At 37.1% G+C, this 25,364-nt stretch overlaps 1 protein-coding gene across 1 annotated transcript in view; it reads right to left on the reverse strand.

The window, feature by feature from the left end:
* Window positions 1-25,364, reverse strand: part of LOC110675397 — a 194,015-nt gene that overhangs the window by 85,929 nt on the left and 82,722 nt on the right. The window contains exon 2 of the mRNA XM_021840316.1: window positions 14,897-14,962. Coding sequence (XP_021696008.1) covers window positions 14,897-14,962 — 66 coding nt within the window. The remainder of the gene's footprint in view (window positions 1-14,896; window positions 14,963-25,364) is intronic.

Here is a 25,364-nt window from a genome sequence, read left to right on the forward strand (position 1 = left end):
TTAATTTCGAACAAAAAAAGCATTGCGTTCGCTTCTACTCCTAGCAGCTACAGTCAAAAATGGGTCCGTATCATGGATCAAATCGACTGTATCAGAACACTATAACAGCAAATTATCTGCGAGGCAAACGAATGGTGTGCTAGTGAAAGCATACGTTTTGGCGTTTCTTTAGGAATCGTCTTATCTTAGATTCATAACTGTGGTATGGGTTCTCGATTGGTTACTCGATGGCCAATCGATCAAGTGTTCAGCTTGAACCGCTGTCGGGTGCGTTAGATTTGTGCTCTTGAAATTCTGAGGTATGCCTTCGATTTATATCCACCTTAAACAAGGAAGATGCATACATTATTTTATATCAAAAAATAAATCTAGGTATTCACGCTGTACCACACCACCAACTCCTCTCTCCTCTTATAACGTGACATAATTTCTTCACGACCCTCAATTAAAAAAAATGCGAATATTGATAATATATTACTACAAGTATTGGAATTTGGCCGCAAGGCAAAGGTCTTAACCTTTTCAATACCGACATCAAGTTTCAAAATTCTCTAGTTTCGCCATCGTTCGATCGATTTTGATGATTTGTTTTAGTAATAATCACAAATCAGTTATAAATTTGATTCATGCATTGCATGCACCATCAAAATTGGTTCCGGATTTAGATTCAAGTTTGGTGGGGTACCTAGGGTATTTCACAATAGAAAAGCGCAAAATTTTTTTTTTCGATTTTCGCACATCTAAATCTCGAGAAAAAAAAATAAGCCAAACATTAAACTTAGGTCATTGAAATACGGATTATCTGAACGAACATGGGCGAACTTGTCAATCTTATTTGCGTTTCCTCTATGCTATGTAGGCCAGGTTCAAAACTTTTTTTTTTCGAAATTTTCAAATATTTTTTAAAATACTCTCGAGGCTCAAAATTTAGTAAAAATGTGATTTTGTAGTCAGTTTTAAACAAAGAATCTGAAAATGAGATTATATCAACAATCCTTAGTTCTTCCAGAAATCGTCCAGAAATTCCTTCACAGATTTTGGAATAAGATCATTTCTGCATTATTTGCTCTACAAAATAATAGAAATACCTTCAGTATTTTCTACAAGGTTTACTTTAAAAGTTTGCATTCATTTTAAATTTATCTTGATTGATTTTTTAGGTATGTGTTGATGGATTTTTTTTTTAATTTAATTTAATTCAATACTCCAGCAAATACTAAAGCACATATTCCAGTGATTCATGTGTTCGACTTATTTTTCTTCTTCTTTATGGCGTTATGTTCCACCTGGGACAGAGTCTGCTTCTCAGTTTAGTGTTTTCATGATCACTTATCGACTTGTGTCCCCAATCACATTCATTCAAGACACAAAGCATAAAGTACAGCAAAAAATGAATATCATTATTCCATGTTTTATGGTATATATTAGCATAACATCACATCCACATGATTAAAAAAATTTGTAAGGCATTTCTGAAAATCAAATTAATGTTGGGCTCCTCTCAATATTTTTGAGATTGTTTTTAATGGTTGTAACTGCTTTTTGACCCACTTCTTAGTTGTAACATTTAAATTAAACACACTCATTGCCTTGTGTGAGTGTCAGATATGTTGAAATGAAACCTTATGAAGTTATTGAGAAGATTTCAAACAAACAGAAAAGGGTTTTTCCAAAACATGTAAGGATTCCGCTAAGCAACGCTAAGGTTCCAATATGGTAAAGGATTTAAAAAGACGTTTGTTACGCCTATTGTCAAATTTCCAGCTTTTGACAAGAAAAAAAAAACAACTTTAACGCGTATTCCGCGAAACAAATTCAAAAATTTCGTTTCGTTTCGAAAAATTCCGTGAGTTATTTGATTTCGTATCGAGTTACACGAAACATTTTTAAATTTCGTTTCGTTTCGTCATTATAAGCGCAAGATATTCCGCGTATCGTTTCGTTTCGTATCGACATGGAAAAAATCCATATCGCATACCCTTACTACTATCGCACATTTTGATTGCTCGTGTCGCCATCTAGCGCGCGAGGTAGACTTCGACAACGACCGCCGCCGCCGCGCTCTACATTGCTTCGCTTGATGGGGAATAAAAAGTGAAGAAAATTAAATTAGCGATAACGACTCCCCGCACTACTAGTGCGCTTCGTCTGGTCCTGCCATAGAGGAAGAGATTCCTCAAGTGGGAAAGCACCACTCGACTCGCTGAATGACGACAACGACGACGATAACTCGGAATTGATGAATTGACTGCGATGGACGACGAAAGCAACAGCTCGGTCAACTCATCGTTCAATCGAAATAGGCTGAACTGTGCTCCTCATTCATAGCAAGGTTTTCAGCTATTGCTGTAGATGAGGACACAATCGGACACAATTTTAATTTCGTCAGTGTGGTATTGGGGTGGTAAATGACTGGACAATGCGTACCATTGGTACTTCGCGTACCTGCAGGTATAAAATAGATCCCATTTGTGGTCCTTAGTCTCTTGTCCAGTAACTCCTATCCCTACCTCCCCGTGGTGCCGCCTGGGGTACGAGTAACCGTAGGGAAGATCGGGTAACCCACCCTGGTGGGGCCTCGGTCGTATGCTGACAGGGAAGGGGGGCTCCTCTCTTCTGAGGGTGTAGCTTATCAGAGCGTCTGTTCTCCATGTTAGGAGCGGCAGATCATCGTCCTAGTGCCAGCGTGGGACTCTAAACAGTGCTGTGCACGATGGTCCTCCGGCGAGACAGGGGGTTGGTGCAGGCCTTACAAGCCAGCCGTAAAAATCATCAGTACAGGAAGCATACAATGTAAATTCGGACCGGAACAATCGGCATAGACCCAGGCATCGAAAACGGTATTTGGTTACTTCATTCAGAGTAATTTCAAACAGACACGGAAGAGTTCTCATTTGTTTCCTGCAGGTAAAAATTAATAACAGTGGAATTCCGTTTTAGCATGCTCCCGATTTTGGCAAAATTCTAGAATATAATTGAAATCAGGTTTTATTTGATAGTATCATCGATTTTTTTTGGCATTGCACAGTAGCTAAGCTAAACGTTTTATATATCCCGGGGTCCCATCTTCGTCGGTATTCTTTCAAATACCGTCAAACGGTGTATCTTGCAACATGGTTGAAACACATCGACCAAATTTAACTAAATTGACGCTTTCTGAAGCATTGAATAAAATTATTTGAATTTAAAAAAATATTTATTTTTTATTATTTTATTTTATTAGACTGGTTTTTAACTTTAAGTATGAAACAGAATATTTTGGCGAGGATTAGAGTTTTTTTTTCATTTCGGTTGGTTTGCTGAAAGTGAAAATCATATCACACGTTTTATCATATAAAAACAAGACAGAAAATCGTAACTTGTACCACATAATGTAATTCGAGGTATTCGCTATCAGTTACAGTACCGTGGAGCATCAATACCCGGACGCTTAAGTCGACACAAATATTCAAAATCTAATATGAATGTGTTGTTTTGGAAAATTCTTAATGTCATAGTGTTTTGAACATAGTTTCAATCCAGATTTTCACAAGAGTGATGAACATTTTGGTAAAAAACATGTTTTTTACTCGAAAATCATTCAAATACTGTAGCATGTCTTGTCTTTAAATCCGGACACCTGATGCTAGTGTTGTCTTCAAATCCGGACACTTTTGGATCGAAATCCGGACAACTGTTTTAAAGCATGCAATTTTCGTTTAATTTTATTGAAAATCAAACCTATACACAATAAAACATCAATCTTTAATAAACTTGATGTCCACGTTTGCCGTACAATATCGAAAAGAATACCATTTTTGTGATATTAGTGGTTTGATTACTTAAACTGAGTTCATGTGGCTTGAGCTGCAGTCGATGCGGCTGGTACTTTTATTGAGGAAGATATACTCAATTTATCTAATATTATCTTGAATTATTTTAACTCACTATTCTTTTCATAGTTATTTTTCATGTTTTCTCTTGATTTTATTCCTCGAAATTCACTTACACTAATCAAACTTGAGTCTTTTGAATGATGTCCGGATCATAAAACACTGGCTCGTTTTCCCGGACAATCACTTTACACACCAATTAAAACATATTTCCAACATATTTAAGTAGAGTGGACTCACAGAACTTTCAAAATATATCTTCTTAAACATTTATGGTAAAAAATTTCAATAGAAATGTAGTTCACGAACTTTTAATTCAACCAAACATTCTTCGCGTGTTCATCGATTGTTGAACTTGAGGGTTGGACCGCGACGAAATGACGTCCAACATAAACAAATAATTTGTTTTTATTTTTATTAATTATTTGACAATGGTTACTAGATTGAAAATGAATGTGAAATGACCAGCATTGTCAATAATAAAGGGAGAGTATTAAAACCAAACATATAATCATTTAAATTTGACTTTAATTACATAATATAATCAGAGTGTCCGGATATCGGTACCGTCCGGATTTTGATTCATCACGGTATTCAATATAGTACAAAAGTACTAGATAAAATAAAAAAAAACTTTTATGGTTGAACATTTAAAAAATCAAAAATGTTTTTGATTCCGCAATCTTTTGCAAAATCGGCGATATATGTATGCATCTCTACTGGATTCTCAACATTTTTTCTCATACATTCACACTGAGTGACCAGCCCACTCAAGTCTGCCGGATTTCGTATAGATTGTCTGCACAACACGCAAGCATTTACTTTCAAAAGCTAGGAATGCTATCCAGTCCAGACATGTCCTAATGTTACGATTTTGTATGTAGATTTTGGTGAGTCACGTGTAATATGGGTATCAAAATCTTGAAATCTGTATGAGAAAACTGTAACTGTTTTTCATACGTTTTCATCTGATGATGATCTTGAATTGGTCATAAATGAACAGTTTTTTTTTATGGGTCTATGTTTGACTACAAACTTATCATTACAACCCCAACAATATGGGTATCAATGTTCTGGACATTATCTAAAGAGTTTATTTCTGGTCTATGAGAAGTATCACATATGAACGTTGAACGAGTTACCGAGTGATCATGGTTTATGTTCAACATAGTTCTACAAATATCTAAGTTCCCTGGAGTTTCCTTGAACGATTCATCAGAGAAGCTGACTTTCAAAATGTACAAGAAATCTTACCAGAAATTCCTACATTAATTTTTCTCCAAACACCTTCAGAGATTGTTTTGGCGATATTCTCAAAAATATACTACGAAATCTTCAAGGTATTTTTCCATCAGGGATTTTTCCATTTTCCAGAGAAAACTGGTTGCTCTGGCATTCTGGCAGGACTTTTTTTTGTTCTTTAAAATGATCCATAGAATTCTGGTTGATTATTCACGTTTTTCGTTTTTATCTCCAGGTTCCATCCAAAAGCCCTTCAGACAAATTTTACACGAAAATCAATCTAGAAATGCTCAAGAAAAATATAATCTTACCACATCTCCTTCTTTCTTCCTGACATTAACGTATGCACTGTGACAGAACCTCAGAAGGCCAGCTCCAGAGGCACATACCCCGCCAATCTAAATGCGCAGGCACGATGCTAATCTTTAGCCTGGGAAGTCAAAGAAATAATTATTAGGAAAAAGATCCTGGATCGACCATGAATCAACCCAGACAAGTTGAGCATTGCTATCATATGCCACATGCTAAGTCTGAAAGCAGATCATAAAAAACGCAACTATCTTTGATTTTTCATGCTGAAGTTCAATATTGGAGCTAAATCTTCATTTTTTATATATATATATAGGTCACTTATGCGACTATTAATTTGTCACGGCCTATACGTATGAACTATAAAGAAAAGGCGTTCAAAGCATCATTGAAAACATTCAGGTATTAAAATGTATGTGATATGTCAAATTCAATCAATACTACGGTTATAAACGTACACGAATTATCCCGCGTGTCAGCGTTTATAATACGACATTTACAGCTGAAGTATGCTTCGAAGTGACCATTCCGATGTCTAATTATCATATGGTTCCATATGGAACAAAAAAATGGTTCCGATTTTAGCACGGTTCCGTTTTTGGCAACACTTTAGAATCGTGTTGCCAAAAACGGAACCTCACTGTTATTCCTGAAAAAAAAAACTTTGGAGGAGTTATTGAAGGAATTTCTGCAGAAATCTCTAAAATATTTTCTACAATGAATATTTTAAAGAATGAGTCGATGAAGAAAAATCTACAAAATATTAATATATTGATTAGTCGGTCGCCGAGAAAGCTCAAGTAGAAATATCAGGAAAACATGAAATTTTGGAACATACCCTGGGTGATTTCAAAGAAAAGACAGACGAAGTTCTGTCAGAATGTTAGAGGAACCATTTATCTCGAAATGGCGTTTGATTACTTTTGAAAACAAGCTTAGAATCTCTTTAGATGTTTACAAAAAAAAAAAAAAACTAAAATTATTCAAAATTTCTAGAAGATTTCTTAAAAATATCCTGAAATAGAAGCTGAAAGAATATTTTGAGTACTCCCATAATAAATCTCTGGAGAAAATATTCAGCAGATTTCTAAACTGGGAAGAAAATTCCAATTATATTGATATCGTCTACAAAACCTAGGAATATGTCCGACCATATGAAGATTTTTTGCCGTTAGCTGCCTTGACAGTATCATACAAGAAGTTCGAATGAGCATCAAAATTAGCTTATGCTGATTTATAGTGTTATTTTCGGCAGTATTATTGATAATGGAATTAAAGGAATATTTTTAATATTCCCCCGAGAAATTCATCAGCAATCCTTTTTAAAAATAAACCTCTTGAGACAAGTGATCAGTAGTGGCGTGTAGCCAACCTTAGGCTCTCGGCTAACCTGTTATGGAATGGCCACACCGAGATCGACCCATAAGGTAACATTCATTCCCGATGACTTATCTAAATCTTCAATCAAAACCATCACAACTTAAGAGTCAATCAGTGTGAATGTCTGAGAAAATGGTAAATTAGTAAAGATGGATATAGGGAGCGGTGATTTCGTGAATGTTTACAAATACATGACTATCTTACAGTAAAAAGTGCGTATGGGAACTATTGCTGTTAAATATCATGAATGTCATGTGACTTTGACAACTGAATATTTCCAACATCATCCTTCCTCGTGAAAAAATAAATCGAAGAATGTTTTTTTTTTCGGTAACCTTCTCCGAATTTGCTGATGCTATATTTCGCATGGAATGGTACCAAAAGCATTTTATTTTTTCCTAAAATTTTGCAATTAAAAGTACTGAAGGAAACCATCATCGTTCGGAGTTGAACTGTTATTCAAACGACGAGGGCAAATCAGATGATACTTACAAATATATCGTCCCCTTAATGCTACAACTAGATAACTCGAAAATCAAAATTTTGGGATGTTTAACTTTGAAAATATGACCGTTTTACAAAGTGATGGTTAATCGCAGAGAAATGATTGAGAATTAAACTTTAACATGTGTATTTTGAATCACACGCTTATGAGCTACGGATATTTTGCAGTCCTATTAAGAATAATGTTTTGGCATATTGAAGTCAAAAAATTCAAATTTCGAGTTATCTAGTTGTAGCATCAAGGGGACGATATAATAATTGCATTCGAAAATGTTGCTAAGAATTCATCCTTTTTATTGCCAAAATTGAAAGATGCCAAAAGCAAAGCATGCCAAAAACAGAATTTTACTTCCTTGCGCCAGGGGGTCTTATGTAAAGTGACCAGACGTGTTTGGCTTCAATGCAGAACACAATTTGTAATTTTTTTGAAAATAAGGGTAAGGAATACTAAAAGGTACATATTTTCTTATTCAAAACTTTTGAAATTAATTTCAAAATACAATTTTGGAGGAAAGGGAGCTGATTTTAAAGGCACTATGAAATTAACTTGTAAAAATGACTGTTTTGCACTTTTTCTCAAACATTCTACATATTGTAGTTAAAATGTTAGAGGAACCATTAACCATTCTAGTGAGATTTCCGTGACCTATTCTGAAAAAGTATTCAACATTGAACAAATAAAATATAATAAATGAAGTGCAAATCTAGATCTGAATCACGTGCAATTTTCGAACTAGAATTTTAAAGGGGTCCCAATAAGAACTTTATAAGCTTTTCAAACCAATTCCAGAGATATTAGTAGTATTTGATCCTTCGACCTTGACGCTTGCTTCTGCGGGGGTGGGTTCTGAAGCAGGAACAAACATGTCGCGCGTCGTTCGCTCAGAGAAATGAAAAAGCGCCGCGGATCGTTAGTAATGTTTGATCTATTGATCGTGTCGCTTGCTCTTGCATGGGCGAGTAACGAACACTTGTACGGCGTACAATGCGATTATCGAATTATTTCGCGAATCCGATTAGGCGTGATTATATCATGGATCGCATCACCAAACATTGGTGACTCCCAGATCTCTACCTTATCCCACTAACCCAATATCCTTTCCAGGACAACCGTGGAGATGCAGAGATGATCTTGGTCTCTAGTAACAACGGTAGTCACACTAACATTCCTCCCCTTCCCCGATGACCGTAAGGACGTGACCGGCGCCGTTATTTACTTTTAAATTTGAGCTCTCGATTTGTGCACATTGAAGAATGGTAAGCTAATCCCAAGCCCCATTCATTAATTTCCTGTGCAACTTCGATTGTTCTGGTCAATTACGGAGTAGCAACTACGAATTGTACGGTCATCTATGCTTATGCTTTTCAAACCAATTTCAGAGATATTGAAGCAAGAATGTATAGCATTTTGAATTAAATTCTTGTAAATTTCTGGACTGAATGAAATCTAAGAAAGATAATAAATCTAGAAGGATTTTGTGCTATATTCGGTGAGCCAGTTTGCTTAACAAAATCCTAAGAGTTCAGTGTTGATTCAGTGCAAAAGATTGCAGGAATCGAATACATATTTTGATAACATTACCATTGCAAATTATTGGAAGATTCTAAATAGAATCATGAGAGGTTTCCTGTTTTCTAGCAAAGCCAGAGAAGATTCTGAACCAAATCGAGAGATTAAAATATAAGAAATCCTGTTCTGTATCCTGCAAGTACAGGGCTGGTAGCAAAAATTGGTACCGAAAAAAGTTATTTTAGTGACCAGATTTGAGAAAAAAGTGACTAAAAAGTGACTTTCGATTCTCGAAAAAGTGACTAAAAGTGACTTGAAAATCCAACCGAAATCAGTTTTATTTCAATTCTAATATACTGTTTTACGATCAATATCCAATAGATTGGGAATATTCAATATGATCTTCTGCAGGTAGTAAGTCTAGTTGAGTACCATATTTGGAAATTTTTATTGTACTTCCAAAACTTTAAGATATTCCCAACAATTTTTCAAACAGAAAAGTTTACTTTTACATAAATATTCCTTTTTTAGCAAATTTTCAATCTTTTTAAAATGTTGTGTCTAAGTATCACCAAAGTATTTTATTTTGTAAATTTCAATACGATTTGGAACATTTGAAAAAATAAAATTTTTGTCGTTTCACATTTCCATCCAAACTCTCCTACCTAATAAGGTTAATATTAGAGGTAACCAGATCAAGATTACGGAAAATGTTATACTTGGGCATTAATCACTATTTCAAATAAAAAATGATGATAGAAGATCGAATATGATTGAAATACTTCTTAAAACCGCGTCCTTCAAACGCCGACTTAAAAAGAACAAATGGTTGATATAAGTGACATTGGAATTTTCCATCAGTAAGTTTAATGGGAGGTACGTTTGACTGAATGGACATTTAGCATAAAGACGATAGGTTTAACAGGCTGTTCTTTTGAGTTATTCTTTTAAAGTACACACTCCGAAAAAATCATGCGATTTTACGTCTTTTGGATGCACATAAAAGAAGCGAGCCAAATGACGTGAATTTGTGTCACATTTTAAATACGATGGTGTCTGATTCGGGAAATGTCAATCATAGCGGCATCGTTCTCATGTCCTTCATCATGTAAAATTACATTTTTCTGTCAATACATCTTTCAGAACCCATTTTTACGTCATTTCATCACTTACATCATGTGTCATTCAGTCATAATGTGAATTACGTCCGGAGTGATTTTCATTATTTTTAAGAGTGTAGTTAATAGCACTAATCTTCTAATAATTCAATCAAAATTACTTGGACACTTTCATGATTCACTTGACATTGGGGGTTATAGTTGGTCGAATTGGAATAAAAAATACTTCAATACCGCGCATATTATTGTCAAATATAAACTCTGTGGCTTTCAAAAACCTCATGCCGAAGTGAATCAAAAAATCCAAGAAGAGGACGCCCCACATTTCTTTGAAGAATGCATGCAAGATTTCATGAACGATTCAATGAAAACGATAAATTGACGATAAATTAATAGTCGATAAACACGAGTCTTTTTTACGTCGTTTTTAAAAACAACTCGATTTTACGCCGTTTTTTGAAACAACGCGTTTTTTTTTACGCCGGACGTCGACCGACGTAAAAAAAAAACCTTAGAATATGCTCTAGCTTAGATCTATCCGGCCATTTTTGAAGGTTTGGTTTGCAAATAAAGTCTATCCTAGGATGCATGATAAGTTTTTACTCTCAAATAGAACATTGAATAATTATTCTTTGTTATTAATATCTGCGATAAAATAACTTAAATATAATCATTTTTTTATTTATATGATGCAATGGCGTAGCCAGAAATTATTTGTAGGAATATTAGGAGTCTTGAGAAGAAAATATAAAAATACACTACAAATAACCTTCTTAAAACCCTCTTTTTTACCTACGTTCAAAACAGCTAAACTGTACATATTGTTTATTGTAATACTAAATTATCTCAAATGCATATGCATAAAAACTGAACACCAAGAATGTAAAAAACATACTCCGGATAATCGAGTCTAAAATTCCGGATAATCGAGTCACCGAGTAATCGAGTCTCCGGATATTCGAGTCCGACCTGCATTACAAGTTACGTGGAACTCAATGAAAAATTAACTTTTTTACAAGTTTTTTTCACATGGAAACCATGAACCACTATTTTGAAACCGACAAGAAGATGTTCTGGTGATAACCTAACTTAAAACTTAGCCTAAATTAAAAAAGGCCGGTGCATTATTTTCTCCCGAAAATTTAGCTCAAAATAGTTGAAAAAAGTGATTTTTTGACGTAAAAAGTGACTTTAGTTGAAATGGCTTCAAAAAAGAGACTTTAAAGTGACTGGCCTCAAAAAAGTGACCAAGTCACTAAAAAGTGACTCGCTACCAGCCTTGTGCAAGTACAAGACTCTGGCTGAAATTAAAAATAACATATTCGTTGTTCATATTTCAAATACAAATTACATTATTTTTGATTATCTCTGAAATCCGAGAGGTTTTCCGGGACGCTTGGTGATGTGGTACAGTTGGCTTAAATCCGGGACTGTGCCGCATGATCCGGGACGTCTGATCACTTCAGTGTTATGGGAAATCAATGTAGACCACTAATATAGGAACAGAAGTAAGCAAATCACGGTGTCTCTGGTAGAAAACATTAATATAAAAAAATCAGTATCGCTGAAACACCCACCAAATGAAAGCTTAGGCTTTCCCCTTTCATTTGAGACCGGTTTGAAAATGTTCTATCGGGGGGTCCTGAACATTTTTTTTTATTTTAGTAAGAGATACGTACCATAGGTGATCTTCTTCCACCAATAGTATGATACAATGAATCGCTTGCACAATATGATGACAACTCAATCGAACCGTAGAAGGCCATGACAAACATTTCTGGACAAACATTTAAAAAGGGATGGAGAGGTCTTGAGCCTGTTTTCAGGAACGTTGAGCCCTTTTTAGCTCGCCCATGCAAACTAACACCACTATTAGAAAGATTTGCGTTAGCTCTTCCTAATAGTAGTATTGGTGAGCGTGATCGAGGTAAATTGGGCACAACAGCGTCTTACTGAGCCATTGTTTACCAATGTCGATGTGCCCTTTTTAAATGTTTGTCCAGGTTTCCATAAAACAAGCTTGTTTTTGTTTTGGCAGTGTTGCTGTTCAGTTGATTATAAATTAAGTAAATAGTAAAATTGTTTATTTTTTTATCAACATTTATTTATTTATACAAAACTAAAATGGTTGTAAATAGTATTTAAAATTTTAGGTTAAAAAATGTTTAGAGATTTAAAATATTTTAAATAAATAACCCTTATTTAGAATCAGTTATATGCTACCGTCTTAAAATTCAAATATATTTTCATAAGATATTGCTATTTACGATTAGTAATAAACAAAGCGTTTGAAAAAACATTTATTCATGGATCATTACATTACAAATGGTTCTACAGATTCCACAAACAACTAAATTGGCATCAATGGTAGGGAAATTGGCGCTGTGTTATAACGCTGCATTGCTTAATTTGTCGCGTTCTAAGGTGGTATAGCGAAAAAATTGTGCTTGTGTCGCGTGATATGTTTATAAATTTATTGTTTTGGATCAACATTTTGGTTTGCTGATTAGAGGTATGCCTGTTAATGATTACAATAAATATATCCCAATTTCACACCTATTTTACACTACATTCTATCAGGAGACCTGAAACATGAAACCGAAAAGCCACGAAGACAATCGTTCGAAGATTTGCGTATTGTATTTAAAAAATATGTGTCTGCAACCGTTATCAGCAATAGTGTTTGATATTATTGAACAGCACATTCTTCACAACATCAGAATTAAAGTCTGGTATTGTCCTACAAATATATGTTTTTTTAAGTTTAGTAACTAATTTAAACTTTTGAATATAGCACTGTATAAATATAAATACAATTTAAAACCACCACTCGACGCATGTAATGAATTGAGAACTACAATCTCACCAAAACTAAATGGAAAACGTGGTAGACACACTAATGCAAAAAGTAAGTTCTAATTAAATTTTTTGGATGTCGAATCTACACGGTTTATCAACTAATCTAATTCAACATCTGTGCAACCTACAAAAAAACATTTGTTCGCTGATGACTTGTTTTTGATTAAAAAAAATTGTGATTTGAGCACCAGATGAACGTTGCCGTTGAGCAGCTGTCTAAGGGGTTTGGATGTTGCAATCGCCCCAACAATCGCTTTCAAAATCAGCAGACTTAACCAATCAGTTTTTAGAGGTAACACATCTGCACTTTGATTTGAACGATAATGCAGAAACTGAATTAAAACCTGTAATACATTGTAATGTCGATTATCGAGCATAATTCCGAAGTCGTCGGGACTCAAGGCCGATGTAAGAATACTGGCGTAAAAATACTGTTGCTGCTTGCTGTCGCTTCTGGCGTTCCAGAAAAATATGGCAATATTGAGAAAATCTGGAAGACACTGTTACTTTTGAATAATTTTAGGTGCTTCATTGCTTCATTGCTGGAGATTTGAAAATCGGCAATCCGTTTTGCGTAATAATGTGAGATAGTACAACATTTCCTTGCCCATACTGTACCACACAAAAAAGATCTATCCAATGTAGCTGGTCATCCACGAATACTTGGTCACATACGCGTCCGCGAAATGGAAAAGTCTCGGCTCGGATCATAAACTGGCGGAGCAGTACTTCAATTGTATTTACTATCCACTGCTCGATGGATCACCCGACGAACAAATTGCCCACCACCTTCCTTGCATATAACACTAGGTGTTGTAAATCTAATTGACAAAAAAGTATAATACATTGATCCAAATAACGTCGAGGAATGGGTAGGCATCAGCAGTTTGATTGTGTGATTCATAAAGATTACCTTAAAATTAATTCTATTCTCATAAGTGAGGATCATCAGATGCTAACGCCACAGCAAATGTGGATTCACCAGCTGAAACTGTCAGAAGCTTTTGGAAAATCGGCATGTTTTGGAAGTGAAATCCAGGTTTGCTAGCAATTGTAATTTATCGTACTGTTCTGTAAATTATCTCTTTTCAATGAAAAAATGTATTTCAGGCGCTTGATCATTTTGATCAGGTACATAAAAGTTGTTTTCAAACGAGTCTGGATGATGATTTTGCAGAAAAGGTTGAGAACTTTTCAAAAACATGGATTGCTTACCCAATAGCTCGAAGTTCCATATTTGCGCTATCATATCCCGGAGTTTTGTAAAATCACAGGAAGTGGTTTGAGCAAATACGGAAAATAAGCCAGTGAAACCGTACATTTCGGTTTTCAAGTTGCTTGGAATCATGTTAAGGTTCTGGAGAACTCCGAAGCATATGATCGACAGCTTCATTGAGCTGTAGTAATGTACAATAGTGAGCATTTGTAAGTCGTATTAACCGTATTTACTTTATCGATATGTCGTGTTTGTAATTGGTTTAAATAGAATGGTATAATGCTAAATCCTTTCTATTAACTATTCGTAGTAAAATTTCTCATGGCTACCTAGATAAGCATGAAAGAAAATGACTGTGTGAACCATAATTTAGAAATGAGTACTTAAATACGGCATTATACTGTTTTGAAAAAAAATGTTCAGGACCCCCCGATAGAATATTTCCAAACAGGTCTCAAATGAAAGGGGAAAGCCTAAGCTTTCATTTGGTGGATGTTTTAGCGATACTGATTTTTTATACTAATGTTGTTCTACCAGAGACACCGTGAAATATCACATGTTCTTATAAGTAGGTAGTGGTTCTTTTCCACAAATATAATGATTTTAACGTTCTAAGATCATTTTTTACGTATAATAAAACAGAAAAGCTTTCGAATGACGTATTCGAATATAGAAAGCTTCCGTTATTTTGGCGATTTTTTTTCCGTAATCTGTTACTAGTATCACTATCACTGATACAGATATCCTACTCTATTCAGAGTACGAGTACGCACACTTCTTTACAACAGAATCGACATTCACCACTAAGTTGTAGAAAGCTTTCAATGTGCTGAAGTTCAAGGTATAAAATCAAGGTGTTCAAAATCCGCTCCGTTTGCTCACTTACCTTTAACTTTGACATCTTTCTTATCCGTTTGTTTTGCTTCTGATGCCGACTTCCTGCCATTGGGCTCTGAAAAAAAAACGGAAAAACAAACAAAGCTCGATTAGCAAAACCAGCTGATATATCTGGGCATAAGACTAGGTAGCTTAACTTTTATCTAACGTTCATCACCCATATACGACCCTACTGGAAGCCCCATACCCCACTCCCCCATAAACACCCAGGGGCTGCGAGGTGATAAATGCCGATCAGCTCGCGAGTTCTTATCACAATCCAAATACCAGTGACGCACGACTTCGTCGTCGTCGTCTGAACGAACCTCGCGCCTGCACGAGCACTTAACACAGTGACTTATCATCTTCACCACCACCGAAGTGGACGGTGGACGACCAATGTCTAACAATTTGATATCACTACCGCAAACAAAGATCCCATAGACTAGCCAGACTCGAACAGAAAGCAAAACCAGCCATTTATTACGAGTGGTTTGGTGCTTCAGTTTTGTATTCTACGCAGCACATTTTGAGAAAGCCTATTGTTTGAGACGAAAAAGTTATGCTTGGCATTATTCTTCTAACAGCAAAAGTTGAAACAAACCTGCTTTTCAGCTCAGTGCTACTATGGAGATCCCATAAAAGCGCATTCTATTGAACTTGCCACGAAAAACTGTATCCTATGTAATACATAGAGAAAAGTGGGGCAAAAGTTCAACCTTAGGGATATAGACAAAATTTCCAGAAAAACTTAAAAAAAAATAGCTAGCATATAGTGTTTCTATAATCTATTGGCTATGATAAGCTTAAACAAACTTTTGGAAGAATATTTATCTATTTTTAGCTATAACCGTTTTAAGTTTGATTGTCTAAAACTAACTTTTACCCAGGGCATAAGTTTGCTGACTGAAACACAAAATATCAAACACATTCAATTTATCTTTCCAATATTATGTTAATGCTACCTATGAAATTGTGAGTAGGCCGTTCTCTATCAGAAGAATTGTATCATACACAATTTTCTTCATGTTAATACATCAAGCATTCAACAAAACTGTTCGATTTACAGTTTCGAATTGGCTTATAAACTTTATTAATTTTTAATTGCCCGAAAGCTAAATACCCATCAAAAGTTCATTCACCAATCCGTTTCAACCCTGGGGCCAATCATGCTAAATTTATCGCTATCGTATCGCTGCAATTTGGCTTTCCAACCATCGTCGGTTGATTCAGCCGAGAGTCCAAAATGAGTAATCGACAATCGAATGCCAAGAGAAAGAACAACAAAACGATCAAGAACCGTAACAAGACCATCCGAAGCGATCATATCAGCAAAATACGCGATCACTTTGCGCAGCCCAGGCAACGAACTCCCAACAACAGAACGCGATCTCTCAAGAACGGGACGGGCGCGGTTCAATGGGAAGCGAATCAACGAAACATCCCCCGGCGGTCAAAGCGAACACACTCGGGATTGGATCAGTGCACACAGTGGTTCAAAGGTGATTAAAGCCTGGAAAATCAAAGTTGTTTTCTCCAGCGGTAACAAATTTCTTGGCATCCGTAAAACTTTTATTGTTTAAATACAAAGTTTGAATCTGATTCATTTTGTTTTGAATTCCGTACAGCTCTTTGAGTTGATCGTGAAAAAGATTTTTGAAGGAAATTGGTATTTACGGTTCATATTAAACTAGTTCTATATGAATTGAACAGAGATGAAATTGTAATGATGTCTGCAGAGAAGTTGTTCGTAGATACACAAAGTATTCCTGAGTTGAATGAAAATTGTGTGGGGCGAGATGACAACAGTGTGTTTGTGTCGTCTCGGCCCGATCGTTGCTCACCGATCAATCAGTCATAGTGGAGTGGATTACAAAACTAGCCGTGTGTTCCCTTCCGAAGTGGTTGGCTGTGTGATGGGTGATTTCCCAGTTACAGTTTGATGTTACACATTGGCGACCGTGACAGGTTTTGCTACAGATCTTCTTCTTCTTGACATTAACGTCCTCACTGGGACAGAGCCTGCTTCTCAGCTTAGTGTTCTTATGAGCACTTCCACAGTTATTAACTGAGAGCTTTCTTTGCCGAAATTGCCATTTTCGCATTCGTTATATCGTGTGGCAGGTACGATTGTACTTTATGCCCAGGGAAGTCAAGGAAATTTCCACTAAGTACGAAAAGATCCTGGACCGACCGGGAATTGAATCCAGACACCTTCAGCATGGCTTTGCTTTGTAGCCGCGGACTCTAACCACTCGGCTAAGGAAGGCCCCAGATATTTTAGTTGAATTTCATAGCAAAATAATGAACTTTTTCAACCAAAATTGTTGTGGAAATCACCCATTGCGTAGTGCAATAAATAAAGTGCGACCGAGACGAAGCAAACCAAGATGGCTGGTAGATATAGTAAAATCTTTTCAAAGCTAAACTATCACTTCGACATCACTTCGATACTGGTGGCCAATAGAAGAACCGTCATAGAAGGGGTTTGGGATGAGAACGTACCGTGTGTAGCATTGGAAGGAGCACACAATTAAACTTTTTCTCGAAATAGTTGTTTTGTAGACGATCATAAAGCACTGAAAAACATGATAAACGTTTTTTTTCTTCTAATATGAATAGATCTGTAGGCGAATTCCGGCGAACAATTTCTTTGAAAATAAGATTTTTTTTTTCCATTGCCCACCAGCAAAAAAAATTTCTTCTCTTCGAAGAAAATACACGCTGGAATTCTCCAACTGGTCGATGCTTTTGAACGATTTGTGGGAGAAAATTGGAAAATTGATGTTTGGCAACATAGGGTATAAACATCCGGATTCTTGGTTAGTGGTTAAATTTGTTGAGAATTCACAAGTATCGCAAGAATAATGGTTTAAATTCATTATGCCAATGGAAAACACTGCAATGGTTGATTGATTATGGCATAACTTTTGGGTTGAAAATTTGAATTTTGGACGTGAATAAACATTTACAGTGATGTTTTTCTCGTTCTCCCTTAGCGAACTCCATGACGGTGGCGCATTATATAAGCCTTTTCATGTAACAAGTCCGTCTATGGATTTGTTTACATCGGTGGAGAACCGGTGATAACACGGGTCTGCCATTTTCATAGAAGAAATATCAAAGAGCTTTCGGATCAGCGGATTTGAAACGTCGTGAAAAAAGGCCTATTTGCCTATATTCAATCATGTTGGAGCGAGTTGAGAGAGCCGCTACAGCTTGCAAACAAACAAAAAGCGAGATGATATAGGAAAATAGGGTAAGTGCGCTTTGTTAGGACCGTCACCTCTCACTTTTATTGTGATGCGACTTGAGAGGGCCGCTTGCTAAGAGACGTGTAGCAAGTTAAGAGGACCGCAAAAATCAGTAAATAGGGTAAGAGCGCGTTGTGAGGACCGACACCTTGGAATAATAGCGAATTGAGAAGACCGCTTGTAACTTGATTAATAGCGAGTTGAAAGGACCGCTGAGATCGGAAAATAGGGTAAGTTCGCGTTATGAGGACCGCCACCTTTCACTTATATTGTAGGGCTAGTTGAGAGAACCGCTTTTGAAGAGATTTGTAGCAAGTTGAGAGGACCGCAGAAATCAGTAAATAGGGTAATAGCGCATTATGACGACCTTTGTATAATAGCGAGTTTGGAAGACCACTTGTGAATTGATTAAATGCGAGTTGTAAGGACCGCTGAGATTGGAGTGCGTGTTGTGAAATGTGAATAGTGAAAAACCTTCTATGTATATTGCAATGTTATGTATATTGTAAAAATTGGGTGAGTGCGCGTTTTGAGAACTGCCACATTTGATAAATATTGAAGTACACAGTGAGTTGAGAGGACCGCTTAAATAAAATCATGGCGAGTTTAGAGGACCGTTAATAGCGGACAATAGGTTAAGAGCGCGTTTTAAGAAGCGCCACCTTTAACAAATAGTGGAATGCACAGCGATTTGAGAGGACTGCTTGTGCATATTGTATTTTTTGTCAAGGTCTAAAATGCAATCGCAGCTCAATTTGGAAATTTATAGAAAATTGTGTATATGTTAAAGAAATCTGAAATTCAAAAGTAAAAGGGAAAGAATCCCTGATGGAATTTCGGGCGGCATCGAACAATAACTCTGTCAGCTTCTGAGCTCAACTAATTGTCGACAAATACGAGACAATCCAAACAAAATGCCTGTATTGTGCAATAATAATTATGAAAAATCAACTATAAAGCAAATAACTTTTTAAAAACGTGGATTAGTTTATATCTGAGTCGTATAAAACCGAGTCATGGTTTATTTCGTGCACAAATGTGTAGCACACTTATTGGAATTAGTGAACGAAACAACTAAAATTATTTCAAAATAAGTGACAAAGCTCGTACTGAAATCCTAAGGATTTGCACCGAATTTTACTTTTGTCCAGAAGCTGAAGTTGTATCAGAAGTTCGTCAACATTCATTTATATACCTCCACCAAAATATTAGCCGAAATTGTAGCCGAGATAATATCCTACAATTTTCAACTGATGTTTGTCACATACTCTAGACAAAATGTTTTTAGACATTCCACCTATAATTTCTACGAATATTCTTTTGAATTATCCCAAAACATTTGCAGGGATTTCTCTTTTTCTTAGCTCTGATATGTCCAGCTCAATTCGCGATTGCGAGGGTTATTATTTAATCCTATGCATGAACTCCGAATTTTTCACATGGAAAAGCAAAGGAAGTCAATTTTCAAATCAGAGAAGGACTTGGTATAGTGGTTAGAACACACGCCCCTGCGAATCTCATCCCCGGGATAGTAAAATTATGGCACAAAAGTTATAGTGACGACTTCCTTCAGAAGAGAAGTAAAGCCGTTGGTCCTGAGATGAACTAGCCCAGGGTTAAAAATCTCGTTGATGAAGATAAAAAAAAAATGCCGCCTAAAAATCAAAACACAATTAAATTAAATTCTGTTAAGTGTACGGGGTTAGACTTTTGACAGCCTGTGAATTGAGAAAAAATATGAAAACCAAAACAATATGTCTATAATGTAGCCCAACAAAAGACTTATCCACACATACTGAAAAAAAATCCTCTACCTTGACGGGTAGAAATTTCGACGCTTCATGCATCGAGTAAAATTTTTTCCAGATGGCAACACTGTATCATCATAGATTCGAATTTAAGTTTCTTCATTATCAGATCACAGAAATAGTTACTTTTTGTTGCAAATAGTGACTTTTAGTTACCAGTAATTGTATGTATATTATACGATTGGTTTTCGCATCTACCTCCACTAAAGAAGTATTTCCATCGCCTTCCAGTGGTAAGACTACATCATGTTAAAAGTGAACAATGATAAACATTTACTGCTGCTCTTGAAATAAAAAAAGCATAGGATGAAAGAACTTGATTAAAAATTTAAAAAAAAACTTAATTTTACCAGTATGGGGAAAACGTGAAGCTGCACAAGGTTTCTTCATATGTTTTATCAGAGATGCAGCATAGGGTGCAGAACCACTTGGGCACTTCCATGATTCACAAACAGACAAATAGACGTAACACTTATAACAAAATTCTTTAAATTCCATCGCCTAGATCACACTGTTTGTGCAGCAAGACCTGCAGGTTGAATTGAATTGAATTTCTTCGGAATTAACATCCAGTTAAAATGAAACAATTTGGAAGAACCGTTCCGGTCGCCCCAACGTTCTTCGGTCCAATGATACACCACACACAAACAGACATAACACTCGTATTATTTTCATCGTACAGCAAAATAGCGCTATATTGTAGTATTTGGTAGTTGACTAACGAGTCACTCGTGGCGCTCGCATCGCATTTGTTCGACTTCGACGTTTGCGCACTACCGCCACCTAGTACCAGGTTAGCCAAATGCAGTATTTTTAGTATTGGGCGTTACTGTCTGCGGTATGTGCTTCAATTTGATAATTGTTCAAGCTGTTACGTCTGTTTGTCTGTACTGACACCTATCATTTCCTACATGGACATGCGTTTGCTGCTAAAATAAGTATGAGAACATACTGAAGCCAAAAACACCATCATGATACTGAAACTGATTAAATTTGTAGCTGTTTCTTCAACACTAGATGTTTAAACTTAAGAATTTTTTTTTTCATCTTTATTAACGTGTTTTTTAACATTATGCTAGTTCAACACGGGAGAAGGTTCAGCAGAAGGCTGAGACCCGGGAGAAATACGGTCAGCAGAAGACTGAACCGATAAAAAAGAGATAACTGTCAATCTAACATTTCAAGCTTACATCTATACATAGTACAATTTAGTAAAACAGTTTCGTATCCGTGGGCTGGCATCAATGTCGTCGTCATATTGGGCAGGATCATATACTGCTGTACAAGTTGGCATCGTGTAGAAAACTCAGTAAAGCAGCAATAGTAGTTGCATCGTCGCGTAGTACCTCTCCGATATTGTCAGAAAGGCCATGTATTTGTCGCAGATGTTCGTATATGGGGCAGGCACAAAGGACATGGTCCACAGAGGCTGGGATATGACAAGACTCGCATTCTTTGTGGAAGGGACCGCCTCCCATATTGTGCGATATTAGGGTGTGTCCGGTTCGTAAGTGAGATAGTATCCTTTGGTCCTTGAGAATTGGAAGGTCTGACCAAGTAGTGGTTGTGTTTTTAATCTTCCGAAGGAAAAGCGTTCTTGTGCGGTACCATGAATCTTCCCAATGTTGACGGAAGATAGATTTGATCCACCGTTTAAGGTCCATGAAAGGAACCTCTGAAGTATACCGTTGACCTGAAAGGCCCGATCTGGCAAGATGATCAGCCATTTCGTTCCCTGGAACTCCGCAGTGCCCAGGGATCCACGTGAAAACCGTGTCAGGTAGTGCGTACTTCAATATTGCTTGAATCCAAGGGTGCGAAGGCGAATCTGACTGTAGCGCAGATATTACGCTGGCTGAGTCGGTTAGGACCAATCTCAAGAAGTATTTCTTGGAATTCGGATTCAAAGAATGTTATTGTTAACTCATATTATAATGTATCCTAATTATCAGACAAAAACAAAAAATAAATGTCCATATTGTTGAATATGACAGAACATGTCAAGTATCTACCGTTTTGTCTCAAATTCCGAACATGGCTTGATTTTAAGCAGTGATTTTTCAATGAAATCCAAAATAAATCATAGGATGTTCAATCAATTCACAATTTACATCTTCTATATTCAAATGTATTGAATATATCAGTTTTACCCTTTAAAATACAGTCATCTCTCCCTTATTCGATATTCGATATCTCGATATCGAGTTAGAGAACCATAGTAAAAGTTGGTTTTTAATGGCTACCTCGATGGTCTCTTGGATCGCCTATGCACTGGTTTTGTGTTTTGTAACTCGATACCTCCCTAACTCATTGGTCCCTTCAATTTCAAATTATGGAGAGTTGACTGTAGTAACTATTCGGAACATGAGTCATATTCGCAATTTGAGACAAAACGGTACGTTAAGCAAAAATATACAATATCTATATAAAAGTTAGAAGTTTTGGCCGACATTCGTTCTAGATCGAACCACTGTGCAGTGACTGCTAAAAATCTCGCACTTGTGGAAGCATGGTTATACCAGACGGGACGGTCTCGGGAGGCCCTCGGGGCGGGTGCAGCAGACATTGAGGAAGGCAAGACTGGCGCGTGAGATGATCATCATCGTCATCGTCATCAGAATGGGAAACAGAGGGAAATTGAGGAGAAGGTCGGCCAACATGATTTGGGATCACACGGAACGCGAGTGATCAGCAGCAGCACTGGTAGACGGCCCGGGGAAGACGGACGGAATCAGGATTCAGGAAGAGTGTGTTCACCGAGAAGATCAAGTGGAAAAGCTGAACGGAGCAGGCAGAAGACGAAAAAAATACAACCGAAGAAAAAAGATGAAAGTACCTACATAAACACACAAGAGTCCTCTCATTTTTTATGTGTGTTCAAATATAACTCTCAGGGATTGCTTTCTTGATAGTCGTCGTCTTCGTCGTCGCCGACATGGTGCCGCCACTTGGATCGTTGGCTGTCTGACAAACGCTACGGGGAATTCTCTCTCGTCTTTGGGTCTAAGAAAAATGTGCATTTTGTTTTTCTTCGTTCGGCTTTCGATCATCGCCCGTGCGTCGCCATAAGTTGTGCAGTGCAGTCCGATCCGAGCCCAAGCCAAACCAGACCGATCTTGCGGTGGTGGCGATTCTCGGAACGAAACCCCCTTGATTTTTCGGATAGAGAGGGCACCATTTCGGACGGAACGAATCGATGCTTTTGTGATTTTTTTTTTGTTCTCTTTCTTATTTTTGTTGGGATGCACTTGAACAGCTACGAACGGGCGTGTGCAACAGGCGGATACCTAGATCATTTTAGGCTTATCGCTGCGGGAATGGGAATTCCTCGTCACCGTCGACAGAGGAGATAACCATTTGATCCAGCACGTCGAAATGGGCTACATAGATAACGTCCCTTAGAAAATTTGCGATATTGGCAGTGAGCCGCTTGGCAGAGTGGTTAGAGTCCGCGGCTACAAAACCAAGCCATGCTGAAGGTGTCTGGGTTCGATTTCCGGTTGATACAGGATCTTTTAGTGATGGAAATTTCTTTGACTTCCGTCCTACACGACATTCGAATGCGAAAACAGCAACTTTGGCAAAGATAACTTTCAGTTAATGACTGTGGAAGTGTTCATTGAACACTAAGCTGAGAAGCAAGATCTATCCCAGTTAGGACGTAACGCCAAGAAGAAGAAAAAGCGTTGATGCCCGTGGTACTATGTTTTAAATTAATAATTGTTCTAGCTGTTATGTATTTTTAGGTCAGTCAATCCAACAAAATTAAAACAAAAAAAAACAAAGTACCAGAACGGGATTTAAACTAAGAACCAATACCACACAATCCATTTGTTGATGCACAGCTCACCGCTTAGTGTTGTTCCTCATAATTATGACATCAGAAATCATGATTTGTCGCCATGATGATGACCTAAATGAATTTCATGACTTGTAGGTCATAATTTAAGAATCAAATTTTCATCCGTACAACTAATTTGTATTTATAGAATTACTTAAAAAATAATTCAATTTGAATCTATCGTACAAATAGCATACTTTGTGAATGAATTACTGTCGGTTTGCATGCATGTCAATGTACTATAACCATGACTCACGCACGGACGAAATAGATTTTAGAAGACGCATCCATCTTCCAAGAAGGCTCACAACTGACCACAGCAAATGCCCCTTTTACGTTAATCTGGACAAATAACAGCCAGTGCAGCATTCTCCCAGTTATACCGCACCTCAACCACACGATCGGCATCGACAACATTTCCATCTGATTGGCGGTGGGCGTTTGGCAGTCGATTTTTAACTGCTTCGCAGAAATGCAAAACCACTCACCGATCACACACGAACGTGTGGAGGAGGATGATCGAAATACCGTATTGGTTCCAATTCCGTGAACGCTTCGAACGTTGACCTTGTGCCTGCATAATTGATTTCAGTAGTTTCCAGGAAGAGGCCTCCCTTAGTCTAGTGGATACGTCCGTGGTTACAAAGCAAAGGAATGTTGAAGGTGTCTGGGTTCGATTCCCGGTCGGTCCAGAAGCTTTTCATAATAGACATTTCCATGACTTATCTGAGTGTAGATTACCATCCTACCTGCAACACGATATACGTGCAAAAATGGTAGTTATGGGCAAAGAATGCTCTCATTTAATAACTGTGGAAGTGAAATTTGAAGCAGGGAGAGCAGGCTCTATCCCAGTGGAAACGTGATGCCAAGAAGAAAAAGTTTCCAAGAAGCTAGAACTAAATCAAGGATCTAATCCTGGGCCTACAAAACAAACTGGGAAATCCATACTTCCCTATTCCGAAACGTCCGGCAATCCGATACGATACGGTAGGAAGTTCGATCTCATCCGAACAACGTATTCTCTAAGAAGCAACGCCGAACAGCTGCAGCCGAGATTATTTATAAATCGCGCGATCAATAGCCAACGGGGCGACAACGACTGCCAATTCGACGCCAAACCATTAGAAATCGAAACCGCAGACAGTCAGGACATACAAGGAGAGGACTTTGGATTATCGCCCAGCCTATATACACGATGCACAAATCATTCGAATGTACCATGGCAGTGCTGCCAGATTTAGGTGATTATTATCAGCGGATATTTTTCAAGACAAACATTTGTGCAATAATTCTTCCAGAAACTAATAGCAATAAAGCATTTAAGAGATGTAAACATAAAAAATTGCATCCGAAAATCTTACAGTTAATTAGTTGTCGGAGACATCACTTCATTTTCCGCCAATTGGGTACAGCTCGCCAGATTGCGTTTCACTAAATTGATGTCGTTGGTCTGTTGTTACTATACGTGAAACATTTTGTCGGAAGTAGTCCGCTACATCAAATATCAGATGAACTATACAGCGCAATACTTCCGAAGTATTGTTTAACGTATAGAAACAACAGCGGAAGTCA

This window comes from Aedes aegypti, chromosome 2, assembly GCF_002204515.2.
Source record: "Aedes aegypti strain LVP_AGWG chromosome 2, AaegL5.0 Primary Assembly, whole genome shotgun sequence".
NCBI lineage: Eukaryota > Metazoa > Arthropoda > Insecta > Diptera > Culicidae > Aedes > Aedes aegypti.